The sequence below is a fragment of the Mirounga angustirostris genome, unplaced genomic scaffold (genome assembly GCF_029215605.1).
Source record: "Mirounga angustirostris isolate CCGP_5_RB_7025 unplaced genomic scaffold, mMirAng1.0.hap1 SCAF_8, whole genome shotgun sequence".
In the NCBI taxonomy this organism is placed as follows: Eukaryota; Metazoa; Chordata; class Mammalia; order Carnivora; family Phocidae; genus Mirounga; species Mirounga angustirostris.
Genome location: NW_026991716.1, coordinates 43,324,327 through 43,351,981, shown reverse-complemented (window position 1 = coordinate 43,351,981; position 27,655 = coordinate 43,324,327). Strand labels below are relative to the sequence as shown.

The following is a 27,655-nucleotide window of genomic DNA, read 5'->3' as shown; positions in this document are numbered from 1 at the left end:
AAAAGAGGGAAAGTGTACAAAATATAAAAATATAATATAAAGAGAAAAGTGTAGTCACAATCAAACATCAACAGCAGTGAAGAGGCAAACATGTGAATAATTGTGTCCATAAGTGATGCTGTGTCCATCTTCATACCTCTTGATGGATTTCCAGCACAGCAGAAGACTTCCCGACTGTGGTTACAGTGTGCAGCCTAAACACAGGAGAAGGAAAACATAACTTAACATATATACACACACACATACACATATTGTGTATGTATATCATAGCAGGCATGTCTACCAAGAAGATTATATGCACAAGACTTGAATTAGAAGGGAAGGAAAATAATTCACTTTAAAACATTCAAAGTCAAGAAATCCCTTGAGTGGAGCTTTCCAAAAACAAGCCACTTGTTCATGGCACATTTCCTATGCCCCAGTGAGTTTCCCATCCTCAGAACAAAATTCATTGCCTCCCTATCGACCTACCAGTCAGTTGGCCCTGTGACTTACCTACAAAGAGTGTTCTTTGGAAAGAAGTAAAGTAGTCAGGAGAGTTTTATTAGAATGTCAATGCCAGGATTTAGGACTTTGTTTTCTGTTCTGTATCTTTACTAAAATACTAGGAGTGTAAAATGCCTCGATCCTTCAGTATGTACCCCCAGTATCATTTGATCATTTATATTGCATCTAAGATTGGCCTAGCACCAGAAGTCTGGTTCCCCTGTCACTCAGTGGTCTCTGTGTAGGTCGGGGGGAGAGGCCTCTGACTACATGAGCTGCACTCCTAATGTTTTTCTTTCCCAGGCTCTGGTTCACCGGCTTTCAACAACGGCTGGGTATAAGAACCATCTGGGAGAATGAACCAATGAAACAAACTAATGAAGCTTGGGCCCAATCCAGACCAATTGAAGCCAAATCTCTGCAAGTGGGGTCTAGGCAGGGGTTTTTCAAAGTTCCCTACTTGACTCTAATCCACAGCCAGAGTGGAGAAGCACTGGTTATGAAATACGGGAGACTACATCTGGATACCCAGATGTGATGAATAATAGCATTTCAAGATGGGCTCTTGGCCATATTTTTTGCTGTAGTTCATCAGCTTTTACCAAAATCTCAGGGGACTCAATTTGGGGGGGGGGGGAAATGAGTTAACTTTTAATGAACTGTAAAAATTACTCAAAATTTATTTCTACAATCTCATATTCAACACATTAGCTTTTTTATTTGAATTCAGAATATTTCCCAAGAGGGTCTCCCATTATAAGCAAATTCATTTCAGAGCTCAGAAGAGGAAAAAACAAGGATATCAATTAATCTAGTTTAATTTGATTGAATTGTTCTAGTAGTGCATTAACCACTCTGGACTAGCTTTAGACCACTTCAACTCATTCTATCAGCCTCAATATTACCCATTTTCTTAGCTCCTTAATTACAACAAAGATGAAAAACAGAAAAAGTGGGTTTTGCTTCTTTGGAAAGTTCTCTGAAACAGAGCCTTCCAAAAATCAGCAACTCATCACACCTCTTTAGTGTTCCAAACTTGAAAACCCAAGGACTCCTTCCTGTTTTAGCACTACTGCCTGCCTGCTTTTTCCACTGAAAGCTTCGAGACTCTGGAGTAAGGAAACAGCATTTGTCTTCCTCCAGCAAAGCAATTGTTGTATTTCATAGAAATGGCTAATGGGAGCAGGTGAACTGAACGGATTCTTGCCTGGCTGGCTTCTCCAAAGGTCTGTGGCCCCAAGTCACTGCCTTCCTCATAAATTTCTCTCTTTTCATTATTGAGCATTGAATATTTATGTGCTGCTCACACTTAAAAGCAAATGTACAGAACACAGAATCAGTCCAAGGCAAAATTACAAGGTAGGTGAAATTTGCCTTCAGCCATTCCTGTCAAATTCCCATCCTCTCTTTCAGAGGAAGAAATGCCCATTATTTTCTCCCACAACTGCTCTATTAAAAATACTCTCTCTAACCTGCATTCATAATAAAGTATTAATAGTTGATAAGGGCAAAGTGTTATTACTGCCAAAGTAGATGCATTTTAGCATTTGAATTTATTCAATTCAACAGAAAAGGCATTAACCACCAGCAATGTGAAAGAAAAAACCCACGAACACTTGTTACCTAGCCCTCTCCAAACACGCATTTGGTGTAATTCTTACAGTTTCAAAAGATGGGTGTTGCAATCAGCTCAGCCCAATTCTAGGCTCATTTTCCCGAAGATATGGAAAAATCAACCAAACACTCGTCTTTTATCTCCAAAGTGTGTATTTCTTCCCCTGTACCACAACAACAATAACAATACTACTTTTCTTAGTGCCTTTTTATTTTTTTTTTTCATTTGATCCTGTACCCTACATGGTGAGGAACCTAAAGGTCAAAAGATATGTCACTTGCTCAAGCGTAGTAAAAGAACAAGATAAAGACCCACATCTTCTCCTAGCTAGTTCTACTTTTTTTCTCCTCTGTTTCCTACTTAATCAGGAAAAATAGTACCAAAAAATAACTAGACATCCAGTGAGTAAGAAGTAATAGAAATCAGAGAACCTGGACCTTCTCAACAACCCTCACTTCAGACCATGCTCTCAGGTGCCTGATCCACATTCCACTGCTAAGACTGGCCCTGAATGGACACAAAGTCCACACATCATCCTCAACTCTTTACTCACCCTGAGCCTTTAGGAAAAATGGTGCTGGATCCCCAGACTCACTTGTTCATTTTATAGCAGAAATAGTGTAGACTGTTTGGAAACCCAATAGACCTGAATTTAAATCTCTGCTCTGCTACTTCCTGGTTGTGTAAGCACAGGCAGCTCACTTAACCTTAACCTCACTTGCACCTCCATTTCCTTATCTGACAAAGAGAAGGTACAATAGGGGCTCTTGTGAAAATAACATAAAGAACCTGTCAGAGAGTAAAAATGTCACCTCCCTTCTCTCCTTGCCTGCCCAAATCCTATACTCATAGCTAATGGTAGAAACATCCCAAACAGGAGAATCTTTTCTGTTGGGAGAACCTAATTTTGGATCAATGCCATGTGGAACCATACTCTTGGAGTAAAATGGATTTGGTCCCAGATAAGGAAGAGTGAGAAATAGTGGCCGCTCAAATGGACATAGCTTCCTATCTTAGTTGCTCTACAATCAGAAATGGGATTACTTTTCTCATTATCTACCCATGACATCCAACCCAACATATCTGATGACTCTATTTCAGGAATTCTGATGAACAGAAAATCCTCTTTAGACTACTCCTAAGTGATGAGCTCTAACCCTAAGAAGACAGAATAACAGAGTGGCTTGGACCCCAAGGGATTTTGAAACAGTAGCATTCATTTCTGGCTTCTGAAATTTTACCTGAAGTCTTCCAAAGATTTCTTCTTAGTTGCTTTCAAACGACCGGTTTGGCAACAGGCAAATTTGTAATCAATGACCTGGTAAATGATGGGGTTGTACACTGCTGCTGATTTTGCAAGTAGGGTTGGCACCACGGAGAGTTGTATGGGGATGGAATCCGGCCTTCCAAAAGCTGACCACACAGAGACCACCGCGTAAGGAATCCAGGCAACCAGGAAGCCAGCACAGATCAGCATTGCTACCTGATGAGGGAAAGCAATAGAACAGAGTCAAGACACCTGGTGGAAATTATGGGGGGGAGGAGAAGCAGTAGCTCATTTACACCCAAGAAAGTCTATTATTTGTCCATTTACCTTGCCTGTAGGAGACATTTCCTATGTGGACTTCAGAGATGTTCAGCCAGAAGAAGTTATTACAATGACTTATCCCATTTACCACATCCTATCCATTCTTCACTCCAGAATTTGAATGTACCAAAAGACCCAAAGTTTAACCCTATAAAAGCTGTCAGATTTTACGTTGGGTAGGAAATGATGCTAAGGAGACATCCATGCTCCTGAAATTTCCAGACTTCTCAACCCACATTGATGGAAAATATGTTCCATCATATTTGGAACTAGATGGAAAACACTTTCACCTTGACGAAATTTTAAATCACTTGTATTTGCCTCAGGAAACAGAAACTCTGCCCTTTTTGGAAATTTTAATATGAATCTTCCTCAGAGATTTCTGTTAAGTGTTACTTCTTTTGGCTCGTTTTCTCAAGTGTGAGGCATGGATAGTGGAAATTCACTAGAAATAAAATAAAATAGAATCACCAAGTTTTAACTAAAGTGACACAGTGGCATAAAGCAAGACTTTTCCAGAAAGCACTTTTCTCTCTCACAAAATTATAATTACCTTAGGAGCGTCTTAACTTTCAGATCAAAGAATAATTAGAAAGAGGGTTTTAAACACCCTCACTGGTTTCTTACCATCTGCAACCCAGTCCCTGTACTAACATAGCCCTAATTAATGCCCTGTAACTACATACCTGACCCTATAGATTATCTCACTTGAATTCAATAACCGCTTTTTACCAAGTGCTCGGTGCCGGACACAATGCCAAGTGCTGTTGGGGACACCAGTCCACCTTAGGGCCTGGTTGTAGGCCTCTGGAATACAAACTACAGTACAAGGAAGAATAGGATTTAAGTACCAGCAGAGGAGGACCAAATTACATGGTACGGGGCAAATTCAGAACAGTTTCATGAGGGACATGGCATATAACCTGCATGTTGGCAAGTTGAAATAAAGGAATGGTAGTAAGATCACCGTGACGAAGGCGCAGGTATGTGTGAGATTTGCATAGAAACTAGCAAGTACTTGCTTCAGCAACACATACACTAAAATTGGAATCATACAGCGAAGATTAGCATGGCCCCTGCGCAAGGATGACATGCAAATTTGTAAAGCGCTCCATATTTTTGGGGAAAAAAAAGGAAAGAAACTAGCAAGCAATTTACTTTGGCATATAGATGAGGCTAGAAAGAAAGATAATATCCATGTATTCAGGGTTTTGTATAACTTATGACCGGGCTGCCCTTAATTCCATATGCTTTGAGGCCCTAGTAGGTTTCTGAGCAGGAGACTTAATGAGAACCGTGTTTAGGAAGATTTACCTGTAAAATGAAATGGCACAGGAAGAAATTGGAGGTAGAAACATCATTGTTTATTCATTCAATCAACAAGCATTACTGAGCATCTCCTATATGTTTTGTGTCGAGGATAAAGCCATGAACAAAGCAGACACAATCCCTGGCCACATAGAATTTCCACTTTTAACAGGTTTGTTTAGGCAACAGTCTAAACAAGAAATGAAAGGGCTGTTCCTTTGAGTACTGACACTGGGAACTGAAGCCCAAGCCTTGGTGTTTATTTTAAACATGAGCTATTTCAGGTCCTAGTTAAGAGAGAGTGTACTAACTTCGAAGTATCTTTATACTATTACCTACTGTTTTTCTGTAAAATAAATAATGAAACAATATTCAAATTAGCACTCCAGGTAGTGGACACCTGCTTTTGCAAATCTACCATATGTCTTTCATTTCCTCATAAACTTTAGCATCACCAGCATCCCTTCTACCCCTAGGCTGTTGTATGGAACTGTCATCACATGACCCAAGCCTGACCAGAGGACGGCATGCCCCTAGCTACAAGAGCAAGAACAGGGATGGGCACATGACTAGAAAGAGCATCATCAGACCCATCTTTATGATTTTATAAGGGATTTGTAGGGAAAAGGGAGCTTCCTTTTATCTCTGAGTTCCCCCAAAACCCAGGAAAGATGAAGAGATGGAGCTATCTGAGGCAGGCACCACATCCTCTTTCCCCATCCTCTTATTTAAGAAGGAAAAGAACAGTGTTCCCAACATGAGAGTCATGACATGCTAGTGTTAGAGAATCAAGGATGAGGAATGAGACACAAAATGTTTTATTAGTAACAGAGCAACAATATTTATGCATGCTTTTTTGTTTTAGAAATCCAAGTGGCTAAGTTCTTTTATAACAAAGTCATTTCTATGCATGTGCATTTCAATATGCTCCCATGAGAACAGAGCTCTTGTATGCAAGGAATGGTCTATAGCCCTATTTGACCTGCAGAACAGCCTGTCAGTAGGGTGTTTATCCTGAGAACCCCACATTTGTGAGCTGTGTCAACTAAGAAGCCTGGAAAATCCACCATGTGTCTCAGGTTATAAAATTCCACCTAAGAAACTCAGGGCTCATCTCTAAATATTAACTGCAGCTGAGACACACCTCAGTTATATCTATTTCACTCCATTTTACAAATAGAGTCTAAATCTCAAAGAGATGAATGAAGTGAGCCCACACCTCCTTCGAGTCCTGATGCCCTGTGTCAGGGTCCTGCAGCCTTACTTTAAGGTCCTGAGCCAAAATTCTTACCTGTGCTTAACGGTTATCAACCAGACCCAGATCACACATGCACTCCTCCCTCTCGCTTGCTTGCTTGCTTGCTTTTTTCCCACCTCTCTGCAAAGGGTTACCCAGGAGAAATTGTATTTCATTTGGTCTATGTGACTTTTGTTTGTAAATGGAATGGATGCCTCAAGGCTCAAAGTGAGGGTCTTTTTTCTAAATCCCCAAATAAACAATAACATAAATAAAACTTGCTTTAGCAGATGTCTGGGAATGGTGACTCATCTGATGATTTCACAGTATCTCAAAAGCTGTTTTCTGTGTTGCTGTCAAAGTCATTGACAAAAAATAGATTAACAGCCCATAATATTTTCTACATTTTACATATTTTCTACTTTTATGAGAGTGTGCAATGGGGAGAGAAAGGACTTCAAACATTTGCATTATGTTATCCTTTTTAAAAAGACATCAGAGAATTAACCATGCTGTGGTTTTTAAACACAGAGCGAATGAATCGTTGTGGTTTTTCTGATTAGGATAAAACTAAGTGCCTTAAATTGAATGACTAGAAATCAAGTTTGGAGCAGAAAGAGGGATAAAAGCCTAGATCTGAAAGCACTGCAGAATATTACTTTGTATTTGAAGTGAATACAAAGTCAACATGAGACCCATTTATTTTTTACGATCTTCTCCTGTTAAAATATACTCCACAAAACATTAAAACATTAAATATTAAAGGCATTTTAAGATAAACTCCATAAAAGTTACAAAACTTGCATGTTACCCTCATTTTCCCAGTGTTTTCTACTCAAAGTGGAACATGTTTAATCTTTCATCAGTCTCTTTCCTCATTTCTGAGTGTGTCCTCATTTTCATTTTCCAAAATTTCTATTCCAAATATCCTTAAGCCAGATCTAGCACAGACAGGTACCTGTCAGCTTTTTTCTAAGTTGTTTATTTTTTAAACAATAAACAGTGACATGTGTCACTGCCTTTTGGTTTACTGGAAAAGCAGTAAAACTTCAATTCTTAAATTAGGCAATTTTTGTGGGAGGAAATTCACAGATTATGTGCTTGGCTTCTACAAAGGAATCACTCATCTGCAACCCAGTTCACTTTAAATATATCTTGCTGCAGAGGACTAAAGGATATCTGTACGTTCCAGCTATAGTTCAAGTTGGCATTAAGTGTCACATGGGCAATATTGTCCATAATTGATCAATTGATCAATTAAAGCAGTAACAGAACAATGGGATTGAAAGTAAATTCTCCAAATTAGATAAGCCTCTGTCTTTGGGCCCAATTCATCTGAACCATTCCAGCAGATACGATTTCCAAGAAGCAAAGTCCTGCACTCTCTCCGTGCTGAGGCAGTGTGCAATAGTGTAAACATCATGGATAGAGATACTCGGGTTTGGATTCCAACTGTGGTTCAACTCCAATGACCAGTGTGAGTGAGACAGAACCCCTGATTCTCTAAGAGTTGGCATTTCAGTCCCTTGCACCAGGCTCCTTTGCTCAGATATGAGTAGGGCTTCAGCCAACGTTTGAAGCTGTGTGCTATCTTGAATAATGAAATGGATGAGAAGAGGACATGGAATTGATGTAGAAGTGAAGTTTACAAGGAGAGCCAGAAAGATGGAATAAATTCCCTACCAATAACAAGACTGACCACATCACAGAACCAGCTAGACTACTGAAATCAAGGATATTGCAGTGGCTGGGGTGAGATAAGGTCACAAGAAGCAAGATCACTACATGTGTGCATTGAGTAAATGGCAGGGGAGTATACAATTGACCAGAACATACAGATAATAAGATTTGGTTTTCCTATCTTGAGTCTAGCTGGCAAGCACATGGATTTGCTCCCAACTAATCAAAAAAAAAAAAAAAAAGAGAGAGAGAGAGAGAGAGAGATGAAAAGATGGTAATGCGAGAGTAAAGGCCAGTTATGAGGCCACCTCCCGCCATATGCAGTCAGCCTGCCATTGAATGACACTACCAATGGCAAAGAGAAAAGGGGGCAACTTAGCAACCGTGACCTACCTTCATTGGCCCTCAGTCCCTGATATGTATAAAAATAAGGGTGATATTTAGCTTTCACACCATCTTTGAAGAAATAAAGTCATTCGACAACTCTAAGCATGTCTAATTTGAGTTTTTTCCTTCCATTTTATCAATAGAATGACAACTAAGGCCAACTGTCCCAGACCCTTCATCATGCACTTAGAAAGAAAAGAATTCTGAGAGCTTTGTTGTGTCTACCATTATGTGAGCCCTGGGGGTGATCCAAGTAGAAAATATTAATTTGTACTTAAAAAAAAAAAAGACCTAGAAAAAGGAGGGGTCTGCACTTCCCCACTGCAATTTTCTCAAATCTTAAAATACCACTCTTCTATAAACAAGCAAAAGCTGTGATTGAAAGGAGAGGATGTAAATTAAGTCATGTCACTCTATACATCTGTGTTGCAGGGTTTGGGTCTAAAACTGAACACAGCATTCCCCAGTGAGGCAGCGGCTGGCTTTAAGAACAGGAAATACAAATCTCTAAGTATCTGGCTCAACAAAACAAGGGAGACTTCACTGTTCATTATAGATGAACCAAGCCCTTAAGGTATGGAAAGTGCTACTCAGTGGGGAAATGCACTCAGGTGGAGAGACCAGGTGGTTTTAGCAGTAAGAGCTATTGCTGTCAATCCAACCAATCTAGCCATTTTTATACAACTGAGAGTTTTAGAAGGTAACTTAGACAGCATTTAGTTCCCCTGCCCCACCTCCTTTCACAAACGAGAAAACCAAGGCCCAGCAAGGAGAAGTGGTTTGTCCAAGGTGAATCTGTCACGATTCTGAGTCCAAGAAATGGACTTCGGCCAAGCGGGACAAGAAAAGAAATGGGTTGGTTAGGACAGAGCATCACTGGGAACGCCAAGCCGACAGAAATGACACCCAAACTGATGGCCTGAACCAGCTCTAATGCAGCCATGCCCGGGGGAGACATCTCCCTGCCTCTCTGCTGGTATCACTGGCCCCTGAGACAGACTGGCTGGAGCCTAGGGTCATAGCCGTACTCCACCTGCAGGGGAACCTTGGAAAGTCAATGACTGGTCCTTCCACATCTTTTTTTTTTTTTTTTAATGTTATGTTAACCTTCCGTATCTTTTAAATTAGGAGTCAGCCTTTGCTTAGACATGTGGCTCCTCCCCTCCAAGGCCCAAGACTCAAAATGTTGGAAATTCCTCAACACAGAAATTCCAAACACAGACAGGGGTTCAGCCACTGGCAGCAGAAATAAATAACAAATGTCAGCTACGTGAGACTCCCAGTGGGCTCGTGGCAAAACTGGGATTGATCCCAACTTGAAATTCTTTCCTTCAACAAATACATATTTTATATGTATTTATTTATATACATGTATTTATATTTAACTTGTATTAATATAATTAATTGTATATTATATTATTTATATCACATTATGTTATAATGTTTAATGTATCATGTTTGAGACATTGTGCTATGTCCTAGGGACACAAAATGAATGAAATGATATGGTTGTCACTCCACAGGCCTTACTGACTAATGCTAAAGCCAGACATTGGGCAAATAATCACAAAAATAAGTATGTAATTATAAATTAATTATAAATTATGACCTGTTCTAAGAAGAAAATGTAAAGACAGCATTGCCCCATGGTAATAGGAAGATCTGAATTCAATTTGGGGAATGCTTTTCTGGGAAGTGACATTTAAGCTAAGAACACTTATGAGGAACCAGAGGAAATGAATTAATTAGTTTAAAAAATAAAAAAGCAATGCAGTTCAGCTTTCCCACAAACTGCCCTTAGAGTCCTCCCAGGGGGTTCTCTGAATATGAACCTTCAATGATAAATAAACTGGATGAGCAATCAAAGAGAGGAATCATGTGACGAAAGCAGAGATTTACATTTATAATTTTTAAAAAGACTTCACGATCAATGTGAAATAACAAAGCAAAACAAAATGCCTGTCAGTTATAAAAGGGACAGAGGAACTCAAGCCAGGGATCAAGGGACCACTTAACACTCATCAAGGTTATTAGATTAACTTAATTTATTCAATTATGTATTCATTATAGCAATCTTGATTAAGCATCTAGTAGGCACCAGACAGCGAGGCTCAGTAGCCAACGGGATGTGTAACACTTGAGTTCACCTACCTACTACTTGCAAAGAAGGACAAGCATGTGGCTCAATAAAGTGAATGTGTCAAGTGCTCTGATGGCCTATTGCAGAGGGACTTAAACTAGCCAGGGGTGATCAAGAAGCCTTTCTGGTGGAAATAAAGGAAATTAAGAGAAATCCAGATGCCCAGAGGATCTAGACACTACTTATAGACCTGGAACTCATAGATAATCTATCTGTGCTAAATTAATAAGTATTAAGTACTAGTCCATACAGCATAATAATATTTGGGAAAATTAGTCTATGCCTCTGGTATTTTCTTCCTGGGACTCCACTGCCCCCCTCATTAAAGCAGAAGCAAGAGTGTTCACTGCATTGTGTGAAGATTTTTTCAAGCCAAAATACCCGAAGAAGTAAACCATTCATTTCTCAGCTTGTGAGTTTTAAAATAGAAATTTACATCTTATAGACACTGGAGAGGGTATGTGCTCTGGTAAGCGCTGTGAATTGTGCAAGACTGTTGAATCTCAGATCTGTACCTCTGAAACAAATAATGCAATATATGTTAAGAAAAAAAAAAGAAGAAGAAGAAGGTAGCGGGAGGGGAAGAATGAAGCGGGGGAAATCGGAGGGGGAGACGAACCATGAGAGACGATGGACTCTGAAAAACAAACAGGGTTCTAGAGGGGAGGGGGGTGGGAGGATGGGTTAGCCTGGTGATGGGTATTGAGGAGGGCACATTCTGCATGGAGCACTGGGTGTTATGCACAAACAATGAATCATGGAACACTTCATCTAAAACTAATGATGTAATGTATGGGGATTAACATAAGAATAAAAAAAAATAAAAAATAAAATGAAAATATTCAGAAAATCCAAAAAAAAAAAAAAAGAAATTTACATCTTACAGGAGAGAAAATACTTGAGAGACAGGGGTTTTGAGTATACAAAAAATGACATTGAGTACCCACAGTCAGAAACTTGAAGGACCAGAGGCATTAATCTTACTAAATGGGGACAATTTTAGAGGGATGCACATGATTACAGGTTTCCCACCCAAGAGTGGGTAAGGGTCTACAGCTCAAAGGTGAGGGAGGACCTCAGAGGAGCCAATAACTGACCTTGAGAAACTGTCCTGATGCTACTTCACAGAGCTGAGCACAAGGGGCCAAGGATGGTGTTGGGGAGCAAGAGACCCTTAATGCATCTGGGGATCTCAGGGCCAAAAACTTGTGCCTTGCTTCCCAGGGTCCCAGCCAAGCTCCCAACATGCACATGATGAATTGCAGTCAAAGGACAGGGAAGTAGCTGGAATTGCTGATGAACTTGAAGAGGGCTTCCAGTTGGAACAAAAAGGATGTAAAGTGACCCATGACAACTGATGTTTGAGACCAGAAAGAAACTTAAATATCTCAGGAATACCAGGGGCAATAAATGACAATTAGACCAGGAGCCCCCACCCCCTGACACCATGGAATTATAAAAGCCTCCCTAAAATTTATAGATAGCCCTGGGAAGACAAGGAAGACCCCCCAGTTCAACTGAATTTATCTTGATTGTTTAATATTAAGTTTGTTTTACAAAGTCATATACAGGCAAATGAAAATGAGATGATACTGAGTCATAGAAATATAAAGAGACGGGCGCCTGGGTGGCTCAGTTGGTTAAGCGACTGCCTTCGGCTCAGGTCGTGATCCTGGAGTTCCGGGATCAAGTCCCGCATCGGGCTCCCTGCTCGGCAGGGGGTCTGCTTCTCCCTCTGACCCTCTTCCCTCTCGTGCTCTCTGTCTCTCATTCTCTCTCTCTCAAATAAATAAATAAAATCTTTAAAAAAAAAAAAAGAAATATAAAGAGAGTTTTTGTTTGCTTGTTTGTTTTTATTTCTTGGTCTTTTTTTTGCATACCTCTGTTGGCAATCTGTGAAGTTTCAGCCTGGTACAAAAGTCTAGCAAAACCATCATTCTTAAAAAATTAATTCAAGAGAAACTACAAAGCAGAGAGAGATTTGTAGGTGGGATGTCAATTTTCAGGTGGATAAGAACAGACTAGCAAAATGCAGGCCCAGATAATAACCCAGCTGGAAATCATTACAGTACCCAGAAAAGTAAATTATTTTAATCCCAGAATCCAAGAAGGTGGCCTTTAAGTAGTAAGCTCTTAGACAAGGCTATTCTAAAAGATCAGAAGCACCAAGTGAATAAGCAAACTGCCAATCCTGAGAGGTAGTTGAATGGAGAAAAAGCTTCCTAAAACTATGAAAAGGTCCAGTGTGAGGTTGTTTTTACTTACTTTTACTCAGTAGAAAAAAAATCAAGATCAAAATTAAATGGTAATTTAAAGCATTTTAAATTTAGCAGAGAAGACGCCAAAATAGAAAGTTGTGTTTATCAATGTGCGCTGAATTTTGATTTATGTTTTTTGCATAAGTGTTAATAATTAGAAGCATTTTATATTCAGGTTGTTTTATATAAGTTTTACATATACAAAAGAGGTACAGATATATTGTATAATATATAACATATATTATGCCATATAGACATTATATATAATATAATGTCATTTAGTATATGTCAGAAGAAGATATGTTTAAAATAAAATCATACATATAGATGCCTACACTTTTCATTTAACATCTCTTCGGGCTGGGTGAGCCTGGTTATTTGATCTATACAGTCCAGTCCAGGCCGAGGAGACAGATAACCACAAACCAAATTAAATGGTGCGTGCCAAGTTTCACCTTGCATGCATAATGAGCTTCAGAATCACTCACTAAACAAATTGCCCATCGTCCAGAATACACAAAAAACCAGATGCTAGGGTATTTATAAAAGCTAGCTGTGGGTTGAGTTAGGCAATTCAACTAAAAGGAGAGCATATGATTAATAACACACTAAGAGAAACTGGAGAAGGACCTCACAGGAATGAGGATCTGGACTCGCTAATCAAGACCATCAAAATGTCTTGAGGCCAACTCCATTGGAGGGTAGCAAGAAGAGAGAGGAGGTCATATGACATCTCAGCAGCTTTCTGGTATGCCAAACTGCAGGACTACAAGGTAAACTCGAAATGACCTACCAGTGTGATGGACATCACATCATTTCCTTGAACATACTTCCATAAAGTATTGAGAAGGAAAATTTTTATTATTGCTGCATTCACCCGTTCTTAGAACAGTACTTGGTTCTGAGTAGGGTTTGGATTAAACGTAATCCAAATTTAACTTGGATTCATTTATTCAGATTAATACTTTTTTTAAAAGTCACAGATAAGAGCTAAAAGGAGAGCTGGAAATGAACTTAAATCATGACCTTGGATTTTATGGAAATATTTTTTTCTATTTTACAGCCAGTGATAAGATAAAAAGCATATTATGATTCCTGATCTTGTATTTTTGTCCAGGTAGAACTGCTCTATTATTAGATTATGAGTATAGATTTAGAGTAATGAAAACTTCCTTGGAGCTTTCTTTTACTCCGCATATGGAGTTTAGGAAGTAAAGGTCAACTGGAACCATTAAGAATCTCTAGCTCACACTGTACGACCAAGAGATCCTTGTACCATCTCAAAACATCTGTAAGTGAAAAGAGGAATATTACCAGAACAAAGGCCCTGACTTACTACAAGAGAGCACAGGCCTGAAGGGAAATGTTACTATGGGTCCTGAGACAAAGTGGTCTCCAAATTAGGCTGTGAGGACACGTGAAGTTGGGATACCAATAATATGATTGATTGATACCAGAAGGAATGGTTAGAACTTCAATCTACATTTATTTTTTTATCTTTAAAAGTAAAATAGAAATTAGGGCATACTAATGTTAATATACAGTTTGATGGTATTAGCTGCATGTCATTTGTATTGAGTGTGTGCTAGAAAAATATTTCGTTCAATATAAAGGTAAGACAGGACAAAAGTGGGAAGACCACTGCCTTATACTTACTCAGAATTCCTAAAAGTTACAAAAGAATGAAGGAACCACTGTTCTAACACCTTCTATGCACCAAATGACAGAATAACATGTGTTGTCTCATCAAATCTCCACCACAATCCGAGGAGATGTTACTATTCCTGTTGCACAAGTGAGAAAATAGAGATTCAAAGAAGTTCAGTATCTAGCTCTGGATCACAAACTTGGCAAGTATTGGTAATGGAATGAGAACCCTAGTCTATTCTCAAATTGTGTGTTCCTTTCCTCACATTACAGTATCTAAGGAGCTGTCAGCTCTGAAACTAGCATTTACCAAGGGACATGACCCTGCAGAAACTGCTCTTGTATTAAGATAAATTTCCTATAGGATAGTAGATGCGGTAAGCTCTTACTCTGTAAATAATGTGAGGTGGCAGAATGTCCCTAATCATGCCCACCAAAGTCAATACAAAACAGTATAAATACTGTGAGGTATTTTATGATGCATAAAAGTTATTATTATGACTTAAATAATTTTTGAGAACCAAGAATATCTTATTCAATAGAGAGAATAAGCTCCAAGTAGAGCCACCATACAAATTTAGTAAATATTAGAAGTGTGTGTGTGTGTGTGTGTGTGTGTAAATGAGAGAGACAGAGACAGAAACAGGGAAAAGAAATACTACAAAGGTTTAGATAAATAATAGCACATTTCAGAAGTACATAAAGAATAGAGATTCTAAAATTCTCCCAGCCCCCAACATTCCCTATCCTCTTTGCCCTATGACATTTTAATTGATTAGAAAACCCCTCTGTAAATTATTACTGTAGTTACCTTGGTCAGTTTCATCTCCAGCACATGGCTGCTATGTATCCGACTGTCGAAATGAGCTACTTCTTTAGAGGAGGACTTAACCTTGGCAATGATCTTCACATAGGAGAACACAATCACAGCCGTTGGGAGTAAGAGGCAGAAGAAGAGGATGTTCAGGATGAAAATCTGGCCACCCACGGAGGCCTGGGCCAGCCACCAGTCCAGCGTGCACGAGGTTCCGAAGGGCTCAGGAGCGTAGTCCCCCAGACCGACCAAGGGCATGGTGGTCCAGAAGGAAGCATAGGCCCAGATGACTGCCAGGCAGATGTAGGCATGCTTTCTTTTCAGCCAAACCCCTGGAGGTAGAAGAAAAGCATTACCGGGATGTAATCTGCCCTACACCCGAATACCTCCCCTCGATATGTCAAATTCCACATCCAAAGAGTTATTCCATTGGATTCTGGGAGAAGTGGTCAGATAACTGAATTCTGAGGGAGAGTGGAGTGAAGGGAGAAAAGTTCCAGAGCGTGGGCCTTTTTCCAAGCGAATAAAATCAGAAGTGCTTTCACAGGGAAGGTTTCCATAGGCACGCAGGAGCCTCAGGAGGGGTAAGTGATAAAAGCTGAGGAAAGGGGACAGTAGAAAGATGAGAGGATGCCAAAGACAATGAAGGAAGGATCTTAAGAAAGCACCCAGAATGACCTTTGAGATCCTATCCAATACGGGGCCAACTGGTAGAATAGAAGGACCAAGCCCGCAAAAGCATGTATTAATGGTTCATCCAAGGTAGACTCCTTTGGGGAAAGTGAGAACTGATAACACATTGCTTGTGCCTTTCAATACCCTTCTCTGTAAAAGCTTTCACGTCTCTTATCTCATTCATCTTCCTAAGCACTTGTCAGTGGGGGTCGGTGGGCCACAACCATGACTGCGTGCTGAGACGGTAAAGTAGCTGACCCTGCTTCATGGGAGCAGGTTTTGAATCTTCAAACGTGACAAACACAGCAGTCATGCTCACACAGCCATAGCAAGAAGGGTAGAGAATCTAGGTAGGTTGCATCATGTTCTGCAAAAGTAATTCTGTGAAAATACTTTCAGGAAAACAAAAAATGAGCTCTAGGTTTTTCAGAACTAGTTTCCATTGACCAAAAGAGATCTCCAAGAAGAACTGGTGTAGTCATCTAAGAAAAGCCATAGAGCACTAGTTATCCCTTTCCACAGTTCACCATAACCACCAAAGACAGGGCAGCCTGAGCTGGTGCTGCAGCCTCCTCGTGAAATTACCTCCACACCCCATTTATCACCTCAAAGAGAAAGGGCCAGAGAAGTAAATCCTTACTGCCTTGGTTTTGGAGTAGCAGAGAAGAAATATCAGAACACAGTCAACAAAAGCCAAATGATCTCTTTATCACAGACTCAGGCCTGCTTCTGCTCAGAGCCGTATGCAGTTTGGGAAGTCAGTAGGGCCTAATTCTTCTCGTTCTAGTGTTTGACCCTCTTCGTGTGCCCTTTCTAGATGCCCATGTTCTTAGCAGTAAAATGGAGGAAGTAAGAATACATTGCTTATAGGTTTTGATAAGGGTTCGATGAAATAATGCAAGGCCTGATTTGCAAACTACAAAGGACTGCTACATTAACACAGATTTTTACTCCTGTGTTTGTCTCAGCACTAACAAGAAATATAGATTGTATCTATACTCTGTTGTCTCTTTTTTTTCCTCAAATACATGGCATTTTGTATCATAAAATCCAAATTTCTCAAGCCCAACCAGAGTGAGGTAACAATCATGTAGCCACAATATATGTCAGCTCCTGATTATCCATTATAATGGATAAAACATTGGCACGGATAATCACATATATTTAGGGGAATGTGCATATGCATACGTATAAGCATTTATGGTTAGGGTTACTTGGCGAGGTGTTGTATACTTACATTCGAGTATGGTGAAAGGCTGTCAAGTACAGGAGGGAGTAGATTAGTAGATTGGTTCTGTGTTGCTCCAGAAGTCAGAACTAGGACCAATGGGTGGAGGTTACTGGGAGGCAGTTTTGTCTCAATATAAGGAATAACATTGTAACAATGAGAGCAGACCAATCAGAGAATGGGCTGCCTTGTGCAGTAGTAAGCTCCCCGTCACTGGTCCCTGGAATTATTCAAGAAGAGGCCAAGTGGCTGTCTGTCAGGGATGCCTTAAAACAGTTTATCACATTAATGGGAGAAAGGTCTCCATGTTCCCAAGCGGTCTTCTAATTCCAACATTTTAAGACACTGTGTAGAGGGGCTTAATCATGAGTCACATCAAATGGTGAAACCATTCTATTGAGGTTCAATCTTAAAAGAAGCTGGAAAAATATATACAGTTCCCATATGGAGTGATGCCCTGCAGTGATGCTGGGGGTGGGCGGTATCATCTCTTTAAAGGACACCAAGCCTAAATTCAAGGAAATATTTAAAAAGCAGAGAAATCAAGGTATTCCTCATATATCCCCAGGAAGTTGAAATTCTGCCTTCTCATCTATAAAATCTGTAAGTATACTTACAATCTACTTGATACAACCCAAAATAAGTTTCTAGAAAGTATAGGACTCTGAAGTCATCCAGAATATACATAATTGAATATTTTTTATGTTATTGGAAATTCTGATTTAAGTTATTTCTATTGGAAGGGTTAAGCTGTTTAGAAAAAGAGATGCAAATTAAAAAAAAAAAAATGATTGCTAGTTTGTGAAGATGTTGGTCCATGACCTTAACCTCCCCTGCATGGTTTCCTTGGAGTCTGGGACTATAAACTTTTAAAATATAAAGGAAAAGGGGCGCCTGGGTGGCTCAGTCAATCAGTTAAACTTCGACCTTTGGCTCAGGTCATGATAGAGTCCCGAGTTGGGCTTCCTGCTCGATGGAGGGTCTGCTTCTCTCTCTCCCTCTGCCCCTCCCCCTGCTCATACTCTGTCTCTCGCTTTCTCTCTCTCAAATAAATAAATGGAATCTTTTTTTTTTTAAAAAGTGCTTTAAAATGTAAAGGAAAATTCTACCACATTGAAAGTATCAAGTCAGCTTGATCCTTCCCACCTCAGGTTCCAGACCATCCTCCGTCTCCATGGTCACAACTGTTCTGATTGACAGATTAATAAACAGAGCAGCTTTTTCCAGAGGAAGCCAATACTACTCCCTGGTTGCACCTGGTTCTCAGTATTAAACGGAAGGGCCCAAATTCTTCTCTTTGGGATTCAGTAAGTTCCCAGAACCCCAAGAAGCAAAAGTAATAAAAATTTATTCTCAGCATGTTGAATGGTCTCATTATTAAAAAAAAAAATCTTGAGCCTCTGAAAACTTTTTCATAGCTGGTTCTACCCTCATCAATGCTTCTAGCCACTCGTCTTTCTACCTACAATACCACAAAAAGAGTGTTGAGTGATATTTCTGCGTGTGTCCTTTCTTGCCAGCACAGCTGCATGGCTTTCTAACTTGGATCTGGACTTTTTGGAATTCCTCATCTCTGAAATCACAGGGACCCTGAGGCCTAAAGGAGGATCAGAAACATCTTTCTTATAATTACATTTACCATGTGGGGAACCAGCTAAAACATCTCGGACCTAACATCCTTTCAATGCATTTTATTTCTTTGTTTGCATGGCAAAACACAGTAGAAGCTTACACAGATTATACAAGGAAATGATGTTTGCCAAAAGCACTGTAGCCAAACACCAGACGTTCCTATAAAAGTAGTATTCAAAGAAATCCACATTGACACAGTTTCAAATCTTTAAACTTATGTTAGAACGAAATGGGCTCTAAGCAGAGATACTCTTAGTCTCTTAGGTTATTAGTAATCTTTGTTCATTACCTATCGGTACAATATTTACAGTCTGACAATCCACTAGTTTTGACTATCAGGGAATGAGAAGCCTTCATACTTACCGTACGATAAATAGCAGATTTTCAGATATCGATCCAGGCTGACAGCAGTCATGGTGATGAGACTTCCACAGCCAAAGAAAAATCCAGCCCATCCATACCAACGGCAGCCAATCCAGCCAAACACCCAGCGGTGACAGAAGCAAGAGATGATCGTGAACGGTTTGCCTACAACTAGAGCGTCAAGCAATTTGTCAAGGGAAATTCCCTCCAGTTAAAGTTACCCACCTGCCTCAACTCACCCTTGAGTTATATTCTATTCAGACAAGAGATAGCTATTTTAGTTACTGTTAGGTTCAATCTGTTTGCAACCAGACCCAGATTTCTGGGATTTAAACCATTCCTCAAAACAATAAAATAAGACAAAATCAGACAGGGAGACAAACCATAGAGACTCTTAACCATAGGAGACGAACTGAGGGTTGCTGGAGGGAAGGGTGGTCGGGGGATGTGGTAACGGGGTGATGGACATTAAAGAAGGCATGTGATATGTTAAGCACTGAGTGTTATAAAAGACTGATGAATCAATCACTGGCCTCTACCTCTGAAACCAATAATACATTATGTTAATTAATTGAATTTAAATTTAAAAATATTAAATTACAAAAAAATAAAAATAAGTAATAAATAATAAAAAATAAACTATTCCTCAGCCTCTATTAGTGTTTTTGTGTTTTTTACTTTCTAGAAAGCATTGTTCCACTTTAATTTACACCCTGCACCCTTCGTAATCAGCTATTGTATTCAATCTTCGCCTTCCCAGACGGGAACAGGCTGAAGAAGCTCTCCACGACCTCTATGTGATCTATCATCTATCTATCTATCTATCTATCTATCTATCTATCTATCTATCTATCTATCTATCATCTATCTATCTATCTATCTATCTACCTATCTATCTATCATAAGGCTCCCTAAACTTATCGCATTAGGAAAACCGAGTAACTGATACTCACAGGTGCCAGCCCTGACCCCAGGTGTGTCCCTTCTTCAGTAAACAACGGTACACCCAAGTTCCTGTTAGTGTAGTCAGTTAACACATATTTCTTAAATGCCATCTGTAAGTCAGACACACATCTCCTCTAGTTTGTCTAGTTGTCCAGGTAGCTAATTTCACACTCCATCTTGCTGGACTGTGCACCCCCCTATTAGGGCTTCCTAATCCCAGTGGTGTAGCCTGGCTGTCAGTGAGGAAACTGAGTGTAAAAGAACTGTTTCTTATTCAGCAACTAACTACTCAGTGCCTCTTATGTAACAATTACAGAGCAAGGTGATAGGGGACAAAGTGCAGGTCAAGACTGACAAATGTATTTAATAGTAGAGAGAGCAGATAAGAGAAATACATAATTTGTAATATAAGATATGATACGATGGAATGATAGTCATTAGTGCTGAGAAGAAAAATGAAGCAGAAGGAGATAGATAGAAATTGTTGTTTTATATAAGGGGATCAGGAAAGACCTCTCTGAGAATGTGACATTTAGGGAGATGTCTAAATCACTGGTAGAGATCACAGGTAAATGTCTAGAGGGGAAATATTCTAAGCAGAGGAGACATGAACTCAAAGCTTGAGCTAAGTGTCAGCTGGGTGGGTGCGAAAAGCATCAAGAGACAAGTGAAAGTGACTCGGATGGAGTGAAATTAGTGTCTGTTGTGGCTGGGACTATTTTCAGCTTCCTTCTGGAGTGGAGCCTTTGGTAAACCTTTGGAACATCATCTAGAATGCGTCTCTCTTCTTCACTTCATAGAATAGTTCTGAACCCGGCTGCACACTAAATCACTGGAGGAGTTGTTTTGTCCTGCTTTGTTTTGCTTGGTTTTGTTTTACTTTAAATATCAATTTCCAGGACTCTAACCTCCAGAAAGTCTGATTTAATTTATCTGGAGCAAGCTCAGGCATCAATATATTTCCATATACTTTTTTTTAGCTCCCCAGGTGATTCTAATACATATATACAATTGAGAGCCACCGGTATAACCACAAATATTAGTTATATAGATGAAATACACCTGGTCTCTACTATGCACTTCGAGGTGCTTATAATGGGATATAGTTGACCAAGGAAAAAAATAAAACAGACAAAAATGTTTAAGGTTTATTGGAGTGGAAAATGTATTAGAGATACTCAAAGTTGAAAAATGATCTGGGTTCATCTGCAAAAACTATCACATGGAAGAAAATGCTTTCTTGCTGAATTACTCTGAAGACACAGGCAGAGTAATGAGGTGGCTTGTGCAATTCTAGAGCAGATTTGCTTGGTGGAAAGCATTTTCAGTGTATTAGACCACTTAAGGACATTTTTATTCGAGCTTAGCCTAATTCAGCCTTAAACATGAACCTGGTATTATTCGCTGGTGAAGGATGTGGATGAAATGGTAGGTTTCATTCGAGCATTTTACGTTCAGTACCAGGGAGAGAGCCGTCTGGGCTCAGGAGAGGTGACCGGGAAAGCTATCATTCATGTTGCGACACCGCCATCGTGTGGCTATTATTAAAATTGCAGCCATTGTGCAGCCTTGCAAATTGCCCGGGGTTCCTTTCAGCTGTTTTCATCCCAGGAGGCCTGACACAATATGCTTCTCTTAATGTGCATGTGCATGTCCGATAAGAGCTCATGATATTTAAGCCTGTCCATACTGAGTAAAGCCTTCCCAAGTAACGAACACCACACAGACTCTCAAGGGCAACACATCTGCTAGTGATAAACAGTGACTCAATAGGTAGAGGCTTATTTATTGAGCCTTGTTTTGGGAGATTGGCAGCGGCAGAAAAATCCACTTATGAAGGGAGAAACAAATATCAGAAAACATTTTAAAAAGGACGTTTAGATGGGGAACTGCTAAAAGGTTTCCAGTGGAAAGAGGAGTTGCTGTGTGCTGTCCACACTCAATTTCCCCAATTCTAGTAACTTAAGACCATACTCCAAACAGCAGAATTTGGGATCCAAAGGCACCTTTGAGCATATCTAGGCAACCCTGGGACTTTATAGATGAAAGCAAAGGGAGGCTACTTATCCAAAATCATTTATAATTATAAAATTAATTACAGTTAAAGAGAAATTTTATTCCAGTTCCTCCTTGGTTGGGTTATCAGAGAAGCCAAAGAAGCAAGAAATAATCCAGTGGTTTCCAATTTTGACCTCATATTAACTTACCTGATAATACCAACTTTAAATATCCTCATGCCCAGGTAACATTCTCAACCAATTCAATAGAAATTTCTGGGTATAAAACCCAGCTGTGAAGTTTTTTGCTTTTCTGTTGTTGTTTTGTTTTGTGTTTTTTAAGTTTCCCAAGTGGCTTTTTTGTGCATCCAGTTCTGAGAACAACTGACCTGGAGGCTTCCTATGCTTGCAATCAGTCCCGAAGCCATACTTCAATGTACCAGCATGTCAGCTCTCCCGTCTTCCTATACTCACCTCTCACACTGTCTTCGCCCATCATTTAAGCTTCAAGACCTAGCCCCTTGGTGTTTATTTTAACAGAGTCCCGTGTGGGTGGCAGGGGTGTAAAGGAGCTCAACACAGTGATCTGTAAGTTTCTGTCTTCTCAATCATTTAGCCAGTACACTTTGAGGTGTAGCATTACAAGGTATCATGCATCATTCCAAATTGTCTCCTTAGCATCTAACATGCTCAGCACACAGAAAGGACTCAACAAATGTTAAATGGATGAGCTCTTTAGCCTGACGACACTCCGTTGACTTACCACAACCTCTGTAAAGATGATTGGTGAAAGGAGGAGCGAAAGGAGGTGGGGGAGGGGTGATCTCTGAGCCAGTGAGGACTTTAGAATGGGGCACAGCTCAAACCCCCAAAGAAGAAATGGTTGTGTTACCTGAAATGCCCAGATCACAGATCGCTAAATTGATAGTCATTATTTCCGCAGGTCTCAGCTTCTTCTTTCGTCTAGAAGACATATAAAGGACATACCCGTTTCCAAATGTGGACAGAATCCCTACAAGGAAAAATATAAATTCCCATTGTCAGCACTAGGATTTGGAGTTCACTCAGATATGAAACACTTCTCAATTTCAAAAATGGACACCATAGATTTAGAGGGTAGTGAGAGGACTCTAAATAAAAATCTAAATTAAGAAGATGAAGTAAAAAGCATGAGTTGCAAGTGACAGGTGAGGGATGGGTTACCTCCAAAGGGATAGGAGTCAGGGATTGTAAGACTGAACTTACCCAGAAAAAGGAACTGCTAACTTCCCAGTGAAGTTCAGGAGAGGGTGGGAATCCCCATGGTCAGTTCTTGTACTGGCCCCCAGGATGGAGTATTTCCTCCGCCATTTTTACCGAGTATTGGCTCTATAGAACTCCCTCCCTCTAAGAAGTAGGGTTAACCCCTTGGCTCTTGGTAAATTCTGATGCTGAAGTGACCCCAACCAGACAAGGTGCTTTCACTATCACTGTGGACTGCTGAGGGAGCACCAGCATTCAGGAGAGGCAGAGGCCAGAGTGGGCTGGCATAACCCCCTGCAAGGAAAGGGTCATCTCCTGGAGACACATCCCAGGACTTTTTGCCTCCTGAGGACACATGGACGCTGGGTGTCTGCAGCTACTTCTGGACTAGGTATTAAGGGGAAGTAGGTGACAGTGGATAATATGAGCTCTCCCCTCCCACCAAAGGGAGAGAATGTGACCCTCAACCCACCAACCTGCAAAAAATGGTATAACTGTGTTCCCACTTTTTCATATCCTTTTATTAATGACTAGTTGGCTTTGGCATTACAATGATACTGTTCAAAAGTTCTTACAAACCCAGTTTAAATCCAAAAAGACCCAATCCCTACTGACTTTATTTAAGAAAAGAATACACCTACTTCCATAGCTTAACATGTAGAGTAGATTTCTTCAGGAATTCTTGCTTCATAGTGTAGCTGTGTATAAATGAGAATCTGGTACAGCTGCCTTTAGTAGTAAGGAATAAGGAGAGTATTAACAGGAGAAACCCAGATTTTTCTATTTTAATTTCTACTTCTCCACCACAATTCATTTTGGGGGCAAGGAAAGAAATGTGTGTTTCAGCTGATGGTATGAAACCACCAGGGACGAACTGCATTGTGCTCTTAGGAAATTATGAATCCCTGGAATCCTAGCTGCCTAATGGTCTGTTAAAACCTCTTTAGCTTTCTTAAGACAGAAGAGGAAAAAATAGACGAGATTACGGAGTTCTAGAGCAAACCAACTAAAATGAAACCTACATCTCATTAAAGGAAACCAGCTAGCAAGGCACACTGGGAAATTAATATGCAAACATGTCTTGAAGAATTTTAAACAAATGCTTTCTACTTTGTATCCAAGAAGATCAAAAACAATAAGCATACATATGCAGTTGATACACAAAGCTCCTTTAAACACCCTTTGTCTTCCTACTTCTCTTTTAAGAATATTGGTTTTCTTATTTTCCCTTTCTTAAATTATCTTTACTAGTGTTTCATAAGGCTTTACCCAGTGCCCAAAGCAGTATCAAAAAATAGTCAACTCTCTATGAGCTGCATGTAGATGATTCCTATAGGCAATCTTATCCGTAGGGGATTATCAAGAGAATGCAAACATTTTTGATGATAGTTAAGGAAAACAAGATTAAGAAGCTAAAAGCTAAAGGCAGGGGTGGGGGTGGGGAGGGACATTTTTTGATTATCAAAATCCTGAATCTTTCTAGGAATACAAAATGATGAAATCTCATATATAGACTGCTAATAAACCAAGTATCTATAATAAAAGAGTTGAAGGGTGGAAATGGGTCTCTAATTTATCTCTCCTCTATTCCAAACTCAGATTTATCTTTTCATCTTCCAGTTTTCCCTAAGACTTCCAGGATTTAACAAAACTCACTGAGAATGTCATTTCACTCTGGTCCCTTAAAAAGATATCTGGGCATATCCCCATACCTATCCTAGGAGGGGTAAAAACCAGACATAGCACCAAGTCCAAGACTGGGTCTAGATGAGTCCAAATCCCTCCAAATGACCCTGGCCTCATCCTGAATGACTGTTCTGGAACATGTCTTTGGCTCCACCCCCAGCTCCCTGAGTCACCTGATGTTCCCTTTGTTTGGGGACTCCTTTTGGACCTATTTTTCTAGCTTCACCTCAGCATGCCCATTTGAATCTGACTGTGAATTTTCCTTCCATCCCCCCATACAACAAGGGAGAAATTTTCCTGATTCCCCCACCCACCCAGCCTCATTGCCTCTCTTCCTGATATCTTCCATACCAGGGTGGGGAATGGACTGTGATCCCTCTCCCTCTTTTGTTTATCTGGAGTGCTATTTTTTAACTCAATTCTTGCAATTGGTTGAGACAAATTCAATTTTTAAGATGTCAATTTTTCCGCCTTTTCTGATAATTGAAAGTACTTATGTTAAATGAAAATGCATTGTGGGTTTTACTACCAGATAGTCCCTGTGCAGAAAGAGACTTTGCCCATTTTGTTCACTGTTGTATTCCCAGAAACTTAAACAGTGGCATAGAATGAGCACTCACTATATACTTGTGTTTGAAAGGACACGAGGGTCCATTTATAAGAAATAGAATTTAAATCAGTGTGATAATTGCTAATCATAAAGCCAAGGACCCAGGGAATCCCTTTACAGTGGAATTTCTGATTCAATCTCACCGATTCCTTTTGCCTCAAGCACTGACCATAGAGGTGTCGCCAGACTTTTCTAATGATTTTTGCTAATTTCAGGGGGGTTAAATGAAATTCTTAGCCCGTAATAAATAGATGAGAGAGAGGGAAGGAAGGAGAGAGAAAAGGAGAAAGAAAGAGAGGGAGAGAGGGAGAGAGAGAAAGCTTGACCCAAATCTGAAAAGATTAAAGGCAGACACACCTAAAGACGTAACCCACCTGTGTACTGGTGACCCAAATTTAAAACAACAGTCTTAAATTTAAGAAGTTTTGTGGTCAAATTCTAATCGCCTAGACTAATGCTGTCCAACAGAAATACAATGTAAACCAGAAATGTGAGCCATATGTATTTCAATTTTGTTCTGGTAGCCACATTAAACAAAGTATCTAACCTAATATAGGCAAAATGGTATGGGTTTGACGTGTAGTCAAATTGTTTTAATTAGCCATGAACTGTTTCACATTATTTTCGCTAGTGCTAAGTCTTCAGGGTCTCGCGTATATTCACACTACAGCACATCTTTTGGACAAGTCACTGTTCAGGTGCTCAGCAGCCACACGTGGCCACGGCATTGGATAGCATAGTCTGGAAGCAGGTGCACCATGTTTTGGATGATACACAAACTTTTTGACCCTGGGCTGACTCCCATTTTATTACCAATACATTTTTTCAACTCTCACCAAACTCACTTAGTGATGCCATCATAGAGCAACTCTACTTTAGGTGCAGCAAACTTAGTGTGTCCATTGTGACCACAGCCCGGGGACTGTTTCCTCAGTTGTGACAAGAGGAGGCTGAACTAGGTGATTTCTAAGGTCCATTCTGAGCCTATCATCTGATGATTGTACCAAAAGCATTTTTTTTAAGTAAAAGCACTCTATTTAAATAAGATATCATTATCATTAATTTTGTTATTCAGAAGACAAACCTAGTCCTAAAGCAACCAAAATAGTCTCAAGATAAATGATTTCGTTGTAAAACTTCTTTAATTATTGAGGGAATAATAAAGATAACCGAGTCATTTCTATGAAACACTCACTGAACCCCGCAATGTGGCCCCCATCTTCTACCTTCCTCCCACTCTCCACCTCCGGTCAAAATATCTGTGTAAGTTTGTGAATCCTTGGGCAAGGTCAATATATTAGCCTGTGCATTTTCTAGATGCAGTCTTTGCACAGAAAAATTAAGGAAGCTTACCAATTATTGTTAAGTAAAAGCCAGCCACTAGATCCGCTTCCCAGGAAAGTTTGGAAGCAAAGGGGTCCCCTTCTCGAAGGTAGTGTGGCAGGTGCTCATCCTGGGGCGGGGCTGTGTGGTTTAGTGCCATGCTGTGCTCAAGGGACAGGAGTCTGGAAAGCAAATCAGTAGAGATGGCAACAGACCCGAATAAGCCAACTTGAACCAGCTCATAACCATGCCCCCCTCTTTTAAAATGAAAATGCGGGGCGCCTGCATGGCTCAGTCGTTACGCGTCTGCTTCGGCTCAGGGCATGATCCCAGGGTCCTGGGATCGAGCCCCACATTGGGCTCCCTGCTCCGCAGGAAGCCTGCTTCTCCCTCTCCCACTCCCCCTGCTTGTGTTCCCTCTCTCGCTGTGTCTCTCTCTGTCAAATAAATAAAATCTTTAAAAAAAATAAAAATAAAAAAATAAAATAAAATAAAATGAAAATGCAAGTTTCTGGGGTCATGCTTGATTCCCTAATTAATAACTGGTGAGTATTTTAACACTTTTCTTCGAAGAACCAAATATGTCAGTATCCAACTATTCAGTGTGCACATTGAGTATCCAAGCCTACATTATGTCATTTCTTTATCATGCTACTCTCTTGTGTCACTTCACCCCTCCCTTGGGTGAATAAGACATTGAAGGCCAAACCCCATCCATTTTACTGTTGCTTAGCAAGTTTTATAAAGGGCTAAGCTAAGAGAAGATATTTATAGGGAGTGTACATTATATCTGT

At 40.0% G+C, this 27,655-nt stretch overlaps 1 protein-coding gene and 1 non-coding gene across 2 annotated transcripts; one reads left to right on the top strand and one right to left on the bottom strand.

The window, feature by feature from the left end:
• Window positions 1-27,021, bottom strand: OPN5 (opsin 5). Its single transcript, XM_045866004.2, has 6 exons — window positions 26,892-27,021; window positions 22,893-23,012; window positions 19,059-19,229; window positions 15,158-15,492; window positions 3,343-3,584; window positions 1-194 (listed from the first exon to the last, which is right to left on the bottom strand). Exons 1-6 carry the CDS (start codon window positions 27,019-27,021, stop codon window positions 131-133), a joined length of 1,062 nt encoding a protein of 353 aa, XP_045721960.1. The 3' UTR covers window positions 1-130.
• Window positions 4,704-4,810, top strand: LOC123838013 (U6 spliceosomal RNA). The gene has a single exon (XR_006789357.1). It is a non-coding gene; the product is annotated as a U6 spliceosomal RNA (small nuclear RNA).
• Window positions 27,022-27,655: the final 634 nt, after the last annotated feature.